The sequence below is a fragment of the Urocitellus parryii genome, chromosome 2, assembly GCF_045843805.1.
Source record: "Urocitellus parryii isolate mUroPar1 chromosome 2, mUroPar1.hap1, whole genome shotgun sequence".
Lineage (NCBI taxonomy): Eukaryota > Metazoa > Chordata > Mammalia > Rodentia > Sciuridae > Urocitellus > Urocitellus parryii.
In genome coordinates, this window is record NC_135532.1 from 213,964,221 (window position 1) to 213,974,871 (window position 10,651).

A 10,651-nucleotide genomic window follows, 5' to 3' on the forward strand; every position below is an offset into this window, starting at 1 on the left:
ATTTCAATAGCACTTTAAGAATCAGCAATGAAATATCTCTCCCTCTCTACTTCCTTTGGGGTGAGAATCAACAGGTGTGGGTCAATTCTCACATTTTATGTGCACACAGATCCTCTCAAAATCTTGTTAACGTGTGGAGTCTAATTTAATAGAGGAAAGGCCCAGAGTTGTGCATTTTGCAAAAGTTTCCGGATGACATCAATGTTTCTTGTCAACAGGCCATATTTTAGAATGCCAGGGATTAGACTTTTTCCCTAAGGTTTTAAGTAATTATGTTAATTCAACAAATAGTTATCAAAAGCATGAAATAATATTGAATAACATATGGCACTTGATCCCAAAGAACTTAGAGAATACACAGTATGGCAGGAAATCAGAGCTGTCAATTCACGAAGGCTCCTTCAGGAAAGACAGTCTCAGCCCTGACAGCACCCATGGTAATCCAAAGTGCTCCTTTCTTCCCAGAGGTTTCTTGATCATCAAGTCAGATGAGGTCACTCTGGGACAAAGAGAGAGTGAAATAAAAGCAAGATCTTGTGTAATCATGTCAGAGAACAGGAAAACAAAGCACACCAACCACAGCTACAATTACCCACCCCCTCTGCTGACTCACATTTCTTGATCAATTCCAATTTTAGTCCTCCCTGTTCCACTTTCAGGAGGAAAATTATTATAAAACCCAATGGTGGAATTAGGCCTGCTTCTGCATTGTAACTGCAATAGGCAGAAAAAAAATGGTATCTCAAGGGAGTTATGATTCCCTGGAAACCATGAATGTATTTTATTACATGACCAGGGAGATTAAGGTTGCCAATCAGCTGAACCTGAGATTGGGAGATTCCTGAACTATCTATGTGGACCCAAATGTAATCACAAGGGTCTTTATAAGAGAATGAGGGAGATGAAGGAGTCAGTAGCAGAATCTTGGAAAGAGAAGATGCTATGCTGCTGTCCTTGAAGAGGAAGAAGGGGACACAGGCCAAGGAATGAGGCAGCCTCCAGAAACTGGGAGACACAGGATACCCACTCTTCTTTAGAGCCTCCAGAACGAATGGAGCCCTACCAATACCTCAACTGAGCCTAGGAAAGCACATTTTGAACTTCTGACTTCCAGAATTGTAATAGAATACATTGTTTTATGTTGCCAAATCACAGTGATTATTTACAACAGTAATAGGAAACCGATATAACCCAGCACCCAGAAGGGGCCTCTACTTCCTTTAATCCTCTCCAGAAAACCTAACTCAGGTTCACATCTTGGAACAAGGATTCTCACTACCCTCTTATTGAGACACTCAGAAGTTTCACATGTTGCAAAATCTGCATCACAGCAATTAATTAATAAATCCAACTTGGTTTGACTGTAGTTACATTCCTGTGGTCTTGGATAGTAAGTTGCAACAGAACAGTTTGAACAATATGATACTAAAGGAAACAGTAAACTAAATTAGAACAAGAGGGCTTTTCTGGTGTTAAGAAGGATATTTTGAAGGATCTGCAGGACTTCACTAGATAGAAAAGGGCAGAAGGGTAGAACTATGCCAGGCCCCCTTGTGGGAGAAAGGAAGGCATGTTTACAAGAGGTAGGAAATGAGACAAGAGCACATGGCAGGCTGGTAAACAGGTGGGCCCCTGACTGATCTTTTTTCTGAAGACTATAAGAATTTTAAAAATCACCAAAGCATTTATGAGAGGAAAGCTACATGATTTTATTTACATTTACATTTTGAATATTCTTATGTCTATTGTATGGAAGATGGATTAGATGGTGCCAGGAATACCAAGTGGGCAGCTGGTGGCGTGCTCCATACAAGAAATGATCAAGGTGTGAATTGAGGCAAAAACAATAGCAACAAAGACCTGCCACCATTTCATAGAGAGAGCAAGGAAGGAAATCCAAGAACTTAGTATTGAGATTAAAAATGGAGCCTAAGAATTATTAAGAATTGGCCAGCTTGTGGAAACACTGAAGGATCTTGATATCTTCAGTTGGGATCAAATTTACAGACACATAATTAATGTTCTGCCTGTTGTTAGTGGCAGAACAGTGTCCATGGAAGGCATCAAAGGACTTCAGTTTGAACTACTGGCTCAAGTCTGTTTTCCACTTGGTGAATATTTGCCCACTTGAATAAACTTTTTAATGTCCATCAATTTCCTCATGATATCAAACTCCCAAGATAGTTGTTAGAATTAAATAATAAGATTATATTTACATATTTTGTAAACTGTAATAACTATGTGAATACAAGATACAATTATTAATGGAATAAGACCAAGCATTAAAAGGGGATATTTCTTGAGAAAAGTTCTATAACTCTAAAAGGCATGTCTAATTTGTTTTAAGTAGAAGAATAGATTTGGAGTCAGAATCTCCTTGGTATATATGTTGGCATTTTTCTTTAAAATGAATGATACAGCCTCAAGCAATTTATCTCACTACTTAATTTTGGTTTGCTCTTCAGTGGGATTTAGTGGGCATCAAAATGTACCTCCAAAAAAATGTTACGTAAGTAGTGAAATTGTTTGTTGCTTTATCTGTCACATAGTTACTACAGGAAAAGACAAATTGTTTGTTTTATCTTTTTTAGCCCCCTTTTTTGTCCCTCTTTAAGGGATTTATATTTTTTAGGTTCAAGATGGAAGGCTGACCACAAGTTTTTCCCCCTCTATTTTTCCAGAACCCTTTGAACTATAGTAGAGGAATGAATGAAGTTAAAACCAACAATGACAGAATTGTAAGGATGATATCAATTGAGGCATGATTGACTAGATTTCCGTATGATGGAAAGGAGAAGGAGGGAAAACAGAAAGGAGTGGAATCCAGAAACCACAAAAAGATGGAGTTACAAGCAAGGAGGAAGCCAATCTTCCTGCAATTTCCCAAAGAAAATTTGGACTCAGAACACTAAGAAAAAATGCTAGGACTGGGGCTAAAACAGGGATAAGGTGGTTAAGTAAAAATCAACTTGAGGAATGGGGATGGGGTTATCAGAGCTCCTATGTGATTGCCTGCATTTCACGCTCTGCCACTCACGGGCCTTTGGAACCAGCCCCTCCAGACTGAAGGTCATTCTCTCTCATACCTTAAAGTGAATCCTTCCTGTCGTGAATTTTGAAACCATACGTAGAGCTCCAATGTAGCTTTTCATGGTGTCATTCTTAAATCAATCATAACAATGATAGTATAGCATATGATAGGATATCCAGGTAGATCTACAGCAGGACATCATAGCAACGAGCATACTGCTAATACCCATATCTTATTTTATAAATTCATCCTCCACTTAAAGAACCCAGGTCTCCAGGGTAAAATCACTGATTCCACAATTATAACAGAAAAATTCAAGATGAATTTCTGGAATATCATCTTAAGCCAGAAAGGAAATAAATGGTCAAATAGTGATGGAGCCATTTCTAAAAGACACATGAGCCAACATGAAGTGTTCCCACTAGAACGAATCTCGACCAATTTGAACCTGAAAATTAACAATATTATTAATGGAATACAACATATTGAATAAAGTAAGATTCCATGAGATCATACTGATATAAATATTGAAACAAGTAGGTAATCAAAAATAAATAAATAAATGGAGATACAATTGTTTCTTACTGTAGAATTGCATCTAATAAATGTATACATATTTATAAGATGAAAAAATGATATATGTGTCCTAAAATTAGTGCATAAAATCTTGATAAGAGATATTTGCAGAGTATCAACATATCTACACACAAACCTACTATCAATTACAAAGGGGGAAATAGTCACTTTATAGTAAAAAAAAAACCTGAAAGACACCAGCTTCACAGATGATGAGACTTTACATAAATCCACATAACGTATCTCTTGATAGGACGATGCACTGAATACAGTTTCACTTCTATGGCATTTCTACCAAACATGCATCATATGCATTTCATCATAGGAAAAGTTGAACAAACCCAAACCAAGGGAAATTCTATAAAATTATTGGTCTGTATTCTTTAAGTTGAAGTCAAGATATATAACAGCTGAGAAACTGATCCAGTGTGAAGAACACTAAAGAGACATGCATAATACTGGATTGGACCCTGAACCAGGAAAAAGTAATTTCCTGGGACACTGTTGTAACAATTGAGTAAATCTGAATATGCATTAAGGGTTAGATAACAGTATTATATTCATATTAAATTTCCTAATTTTCATAATTATGTTGTCCTTGTTCTTAAGGTAAATGGCATCAGTAGCTTTATATATATATATATATATATAATATACATACATTATATATACATATATGCATACATGTATGTATATATATGAAGAGAAAAAATATGCATAAATAGTATTGCATATATACTTTATATGTGTATGTATATAATTTCATGATAAAGTAAATGGTATAAAGTGTAAAAAAATAATAAGTCTGAGTATGCAGGATTTCTTCTCACTAATATTGTAGTTTTGCTGTAAATTTGAAACTCTAAATATTAAAAAACATGCGAGGTGCTGGGTTCAATCCTCAGCACCACAGAAAAATAAATAAATAAAATAAAAGTATTTTATCCAACTACAACTAAAAAAAATATTTTTTAAAAAATTAATTAACGAAATACAAAACATATATGGACTTAAAAGATAAATGTTGGCCATGATAATAGAATCTAGACACCATGGTTGGGTAGAGACCCTGAACTACCCATTCAGAATTCAAAACCCCTGGAATTTCCCCACCGGTATGTCATCCTACCTACATGTAGGAGCTTTGCCAATAATATCCAATTTCATCTTCAGATATCCCTCTTCTTCTACCCTTTTGAATAGCCATGTCTTTTTTTATATACACCCCTTACCCCTTCCCATGGTCACATTTGTATAGGTAAACATGCCTTCCCCACACACTTACTCTATGTGTCTGAGTGTGTGTGTGTGTGTGTGTGTGTGTGTGTGTGTGTATGCATTGTCTGACCCTAGACTGTTCCCTACTTTGAGTCCTGAAAAGTACACGGGTAAGAAATATTTATCTTTTGATAAATATAATGTATTTAACTCTTGAGGACAAGGACTATGTTTTATTGATCTCCATGTCCAGATCTTAGGTGGTGCTTGGTGTTATAAGTATGTAGTGAGGTAAATATATTTTGAAAGATTGAGTTCACTCTTGAAGATAGTCAGCTTCTCAGGCCAGCTTATACCTGTGTATGTGTTTTCATAGCCTCAAATTTCTTAACACAGTGACCAGAGCCCAATAATTCTTGATTCATGCATAAGCAAAATTTATAATATTTTGTCCCCATGTGGCAGAGATTTAACAAGTCAAGTCAAAGAACAATTAATTGAGCATCTTCTCAGATGCAACAGAACAATAAATATTTGACACATGAATGAATGGGCTCTAATTCAAAACATATCTTGCTTCACGAAAGGAGAGGTTACTCTGTAAGCAAGACAAGAAGCATTTTCTAAGTGCAGACCATATATCATTTCAAGTGCTTCTGATGGCAAATATCATTCCAAAAAATAAAAGCTTTATTTTTATCATTAGATATACATATAATCCAAGATAAAGAAGGTGGGGAGAAAGGGCTGGGGATACATCTCAGTTTGAAGAGTGCTTGCCTTGAATGCACAAGGCCCTGGGTTTAATCCCAGCACCACAAAAAGAAGAAGAAGAAGGAGGAGGAGGAGGAGGAGGAGGAGGAGGAGGAGGAAGAGGAGGAGGAGGAGGAAGAGGAAGAGGAAGAGGAGGAGGAGGAGGAGGATGAAGAGGAGGAGGTAGGGGAAATAAAGCCTAACTATTAAAAGAGGTAAAAATACTATGTGATTTTAGCAGTTAACTTCCCTTTAGTGACCAGATCTTAGGAGATCCTACAGATAGAATCTGATACCTAGATCCATTTAGTTATAATTTTTCCTACAATCTGTGAGTTTGACTCTCACTAGAGCTGATATTGTAAACAGTAGGAAAGGAAAAATAAACCAAAATAGAATTGTGTCACTTACCAAAAAAAAAAAAGAAAGTTAATTTTTAGCTTTCAGCAACTAAAAAATGTTCCAGTTTGAAATCAGCATAGAGAGATGCCAAAACTATAGTATATTTGGATGAAATTTGGGACATTCATAAGGAATGTTTAAACTAAAATCTCAATATTTAAAAATTTGTTAACAATCATTCTATCCTGGTTGTACAGCCTGAAATCAGAATAGAATTTGGTTAAAGCCAAAGTTGAAACTAATTGGTGAATTCAAGAGCATAAAAACACAGGAGAATAAATGACCAGAACAAAAATGTGTGTGCTGAATGAAGTAGATTTATTAGGAGACTAACAGTAAAATTCCTTCCTACCCACACTCAATTTCAAATACATTAATGTTGATGTCCAAATTACTAACATATGAGCAGAGCAACTCTGGGAGGCAAACTACTGGCTTAACTGCCAAATTTCAGCTATGTCTTGCTTTCCCAGACTGTAGATGAGTACCAGTTTGAAATTTGAGTTCAGGGTGACTTGTGAAGCTTCATGGAAGAGCAGGACAGCAGTAAGAAGTCAGCATCTCTCCAGAGCATCTGGAGGCAGGAAGACCGTCATTGCTCTTCAGCCTGTTCTTTGCAGAGAATCGAGGGGGAATCCTGTAGTCTCCAGAGCCACTGGTCCATCAGTAGGTGCTGTAGCCGAAACCAGAGCCAGAGCCCCAAGGCCTGTAATAGCTGCTACCATAGCAACAGCCCAGGTTCTGGTAGTTGCCTCCTCCAAAGCAGTGGTTGCGGGAGCTGTAGCAGTGGTTGATGGGGGTACCCAGAGGCACCACGCAGTTGAGGGGCGTGGCTCTGAAGGTCCCGTGGAAGTTGGTTCCAAAGAAAGGGTAGCCTGGGAAGTAGTTTCCGCAGCAGAAATAGCGAGTCATGATGGGCCTTGAGGGGGATCTGGAGTGGTGTTGGAGAGGTGTTGGAAGCACAGGCTACCCAAGTGTGAATGAAGATGTCCTCCTGCTTGCACCTTTTTATACCTCAAGTTGGTGGGCATGACATGCCTGTCTACATATCTTCCCACCTATTTGCATAAGTAACCCCATTATTTTCTAATAAAACGCATATAAAGAAACCCACAGACTCCTTGCGCATGTTTTGTTGGCTCTTCTATTTGCAAAGAATGCGACCTGTCTTCAAAGCCAGTGACCATCCATGACATGACATTGAATTCTTTTCATCAGTGTCCCATAGTTCAACTACTTTTCTGATTATATCATGTGAGACTCTTTAAATACCCTGATTAAATCTTCCCGATTGACAGCTAAGCTGAAAAAACCTTTAGAAGAAATGTAAACCCTTAAAATCAAGACAAAGCCTTATATGGAGGTCTTTGACACTTGATAACATGATTTTCAAACTTTCGAGTCATATTCTATAAGCCTCTTGAAATTCGCTGTACTTATCATTTCAAGACATTTTTACACCAAGTAACTTATGGGTACAGATTTTCCTTTGTAGATGAAGAAAATAATTTGTAACTAGGTAGATATTGTAGTTGCAGAACATCATAAATATGCTAAATAACAGAGTTGTCCACTTTTAAATGGTTTGTTGTCTAAATTTTACCTCCATTTTTTTTTTTAATTTTCAAAAGCATCGCTACAAATATCCACCCAAACAAGTCTTTATACAGAGGCTGGCAGGACACCAATAAGATGACTATGGAATCTACTATTAATTTTCATCTACTTCATTTATGAGCATCTTCCTTGTTAACATTTATTTTATTATTTATGGAGAACATACACTCTTCGGTTGTAAATCATCTTAAACATTGCCAACTATCTTGTTGTGGAGTTACCACATTTTTGCTAAGTGGAATGATGCCCAGTTTCAAAGGTATGTTATTCTATGCTTGGTTCTTATGGACTCCTCATAAAACAAGCCTCAATGCCATATCCATTAGGAAATCCAAGTTATATTTGAGAAGACAGCACTTTTTTCTGCTCCTGTTTTGCTCCATGTGACCATGCTTCATGATGAAGGTAAAGCAGGAAGAATTTGGGTTTGTCAAAGCTAAATCTATGCCAATTCAACTGTTTAAGAAAGAATCTTTTTTTACATGTGAATAAGAGTCAGAATTTCCTGAAATCAAAAGAAGAAACGTTTCTGAATATAAATTTCTTTTTATGTTCTCTTCCTTATTGGTCAATTATAGATTATAATATGTAAAATGAATTATTCCTATCTGACATCTGTTTAAGATTTTACCTCTCACAGGGTCTTTGACAGAAGAGCTACCTACTGAACATGTTAAAAGTGCATAAGGATCCTTTTATCCTATAAACTTATAACATGCTATGAGAGTTTATACTTAGAATCAAAATAAAAGTCATATTTTCAAATTCCGTTTTTAAGAGAGGGAATGAATAAAAATGGTATGAGGTTGCATGGTGGCATGGTGTTATTAATATAGACTCTACATCAGATAATCCATAAAATTCAAAAATATATATTTGCGAATTTAAAAAATGGCAGTAGTGACTAAGAATTAAATATGACTGTGGGTAGTGATTTGAAAATTTTAATTTTGATGATTTTATCACATGTGAACATTGAGCCTGTAATTTGGATATGGTGCCACAAGGTGGCAGTGGTATTTCAGTCCGTCAGACTGAACTCTAGGACTAGACTCTGGGAGGGCAAATGTAAGCATATAGAAGACTCCCCCAACAAACCAGCTTAAAACTCAGAAGCTGCCCTAGAGTTCTTCAGAAGCTCTCCTCTCCCAACACCACCATGAAATGCTGAAAATCTTGTGTTTTTAATGAGTATATCAGACGATGCTCATGAATAAACCATCCTGACAAATCCCAGGGCCCATCTTTCATGAGATTTCAAGAAAAGTGTCTTTGCTCGACTGTGTGAAATCACCCTGGGCTGCTTATCTCACACTGGCAGAAGTGTTCAGCTCCAGTCACAGGTGGCCTGTTTCCTTTTACTCTGGGTGATAGAGATAAGTAAAGAAAATGCCTTAGTTTGTCTTCTGCATTCCCCAGTGCTCTCTGCTTCCTGTCTGATTACACAAAGAAAGCAACAGCTGAATTCCAGTCATCTTCCCAGAGGTGAAGCCCAACTGATTGGACTCTAATTTTGTTATCCCAAATCAGAAGGAAAATAATATATGGTCTCCCTTGCCTGTTTTTAGTTTCCTGACCCCTATTAGTCTTTTCCAGAAAAAAAATGATAATCAGCCAAGTATTTGATTGCTAACCAACAATCGCTTTTATTTGAAATATTAGTAATAATGATAAATTTTCCTGATGGACTTACTCTGTGCTAGATCCTTTTCTAAAAACTTTACATATACAATTTATTTCTATATTTTACCTGTATAAATAGTAAGGGAACTTACTGTGCATGCCTTGAAGCATTTGACAAATGTTAATTTATTTAATTTTTTATAATGTTCTTATGATGTGGGTATTAGGATATTTTATAAGAACACTGATTCCAAACAGTTTAAGCAAATTGCCCAAGCTCACATGGTTAGTAGTCAGCAGAATCAAACTCTAAATCCATGCCATCTAGCTCCAAATCACAGTCTTAACTACTTTACTATGCTGCTTTTGGCGTGTAATTCATTAATGCTTTGAAAAGCTTCTGGTTATAAAGTGCTTCCGATATACAATTCACTGTGCTGTTTTCTTGAAGAACATATCCATCAAGAAAGGCTACTTTGAGCTGTTGAAGCAAACAACCCCAAATCTCCATGTTTTGAATGATCAAAAACTTATTTCATGCACATACTATACATCCTTCTCATGATATTGTAAACAGTAGGAATTCTCATTTCAGGATTTAAGGTAATAGAGCTTTCATTATCTAAAATCACAGACAATGAAAGAGAATGTGATAAATCACACACACTGGTTTCTACAGATTCACCACGTGCTTGCATGAGTTCCAAACTCTTCTCATTTCCTAAAGTAAGTTATAGACTCACATCTCACTTCACAGGTCATGAAGTGCAACCCCCATCATTTGCCTGGAAGGAGAAAATTCACAGTGTTGCAGAACATTAATGGCTTTCACAGAGAATTTATATTCCTTACACAGACTAAAATAAATTTAACATATTTTAAAAGCAGGCAGAACCAGATGACTGAGTAGAGGAACCCAATGCCTGCCCCTCCCACAAAGGACCAAAATAATGGATAAGCAAGTACATCCTGCTGGAGTTTCTAAGGGAGCGTGCAGGGGTAGAGCAGAGTGATAGAGACCCTCAGGAGCTGGCAGAGTCAGGATGGCTACACAAAACAAATTCTCCCAGTTCTGCCAACCTGTCTTCAGAGTCAGAAAGAGCTCAGAATCAAAATAGAATTCTCCTGAAAGGAAAAAGACAATCAAAAGATACCCTGCAGGGCTGGGATTGTGGCTCAGAGGTAGAGTGCTCGCTTAGCACGGGCGAGACTCGGGTTCGATTCTCAGCACCACATAAAAATAAAGGCATTGTGTTGTGTCTATCTCCAAAAATGATTCTTCTCTCTCTCTCTCTCTCTCTCTCTCTCTCTCTCTCTCTCTCTCTCTCTCTCTCTCCCCCCCTTTAAAAAAAAAGATACCCTGCACTCCCCCCTTAAAACTTCAATACATTTGTACAGCAGTATGGTGGCACATTTATAATACCAGTGATT

At 37.0% G+C, this 10,651-nt stretch overlaps 1 protein-coding gene across 1 annotated transcript; it reads right to left on the reverse strand.

Moving 5' to 3' along the window:
• Positions 1-6,643: 6,643 nt before the first annotated feature.
• On the reverse strand, positions 6,644-6,892 carry Krtap7-1 (keratin associated protein 7-1). Its single transcript, XM_026393509.2, has one exon. The coding sequence runs from the start codon at positions 6,890-6,892 to the stop codon at positions 6,644-6,646; it is 249 nt and encodes an 82-aa protein (XP_026249294.1).
• Between the last annotated feature and the right edge of the window lie 3,759 nt (positions 6,893-10,651).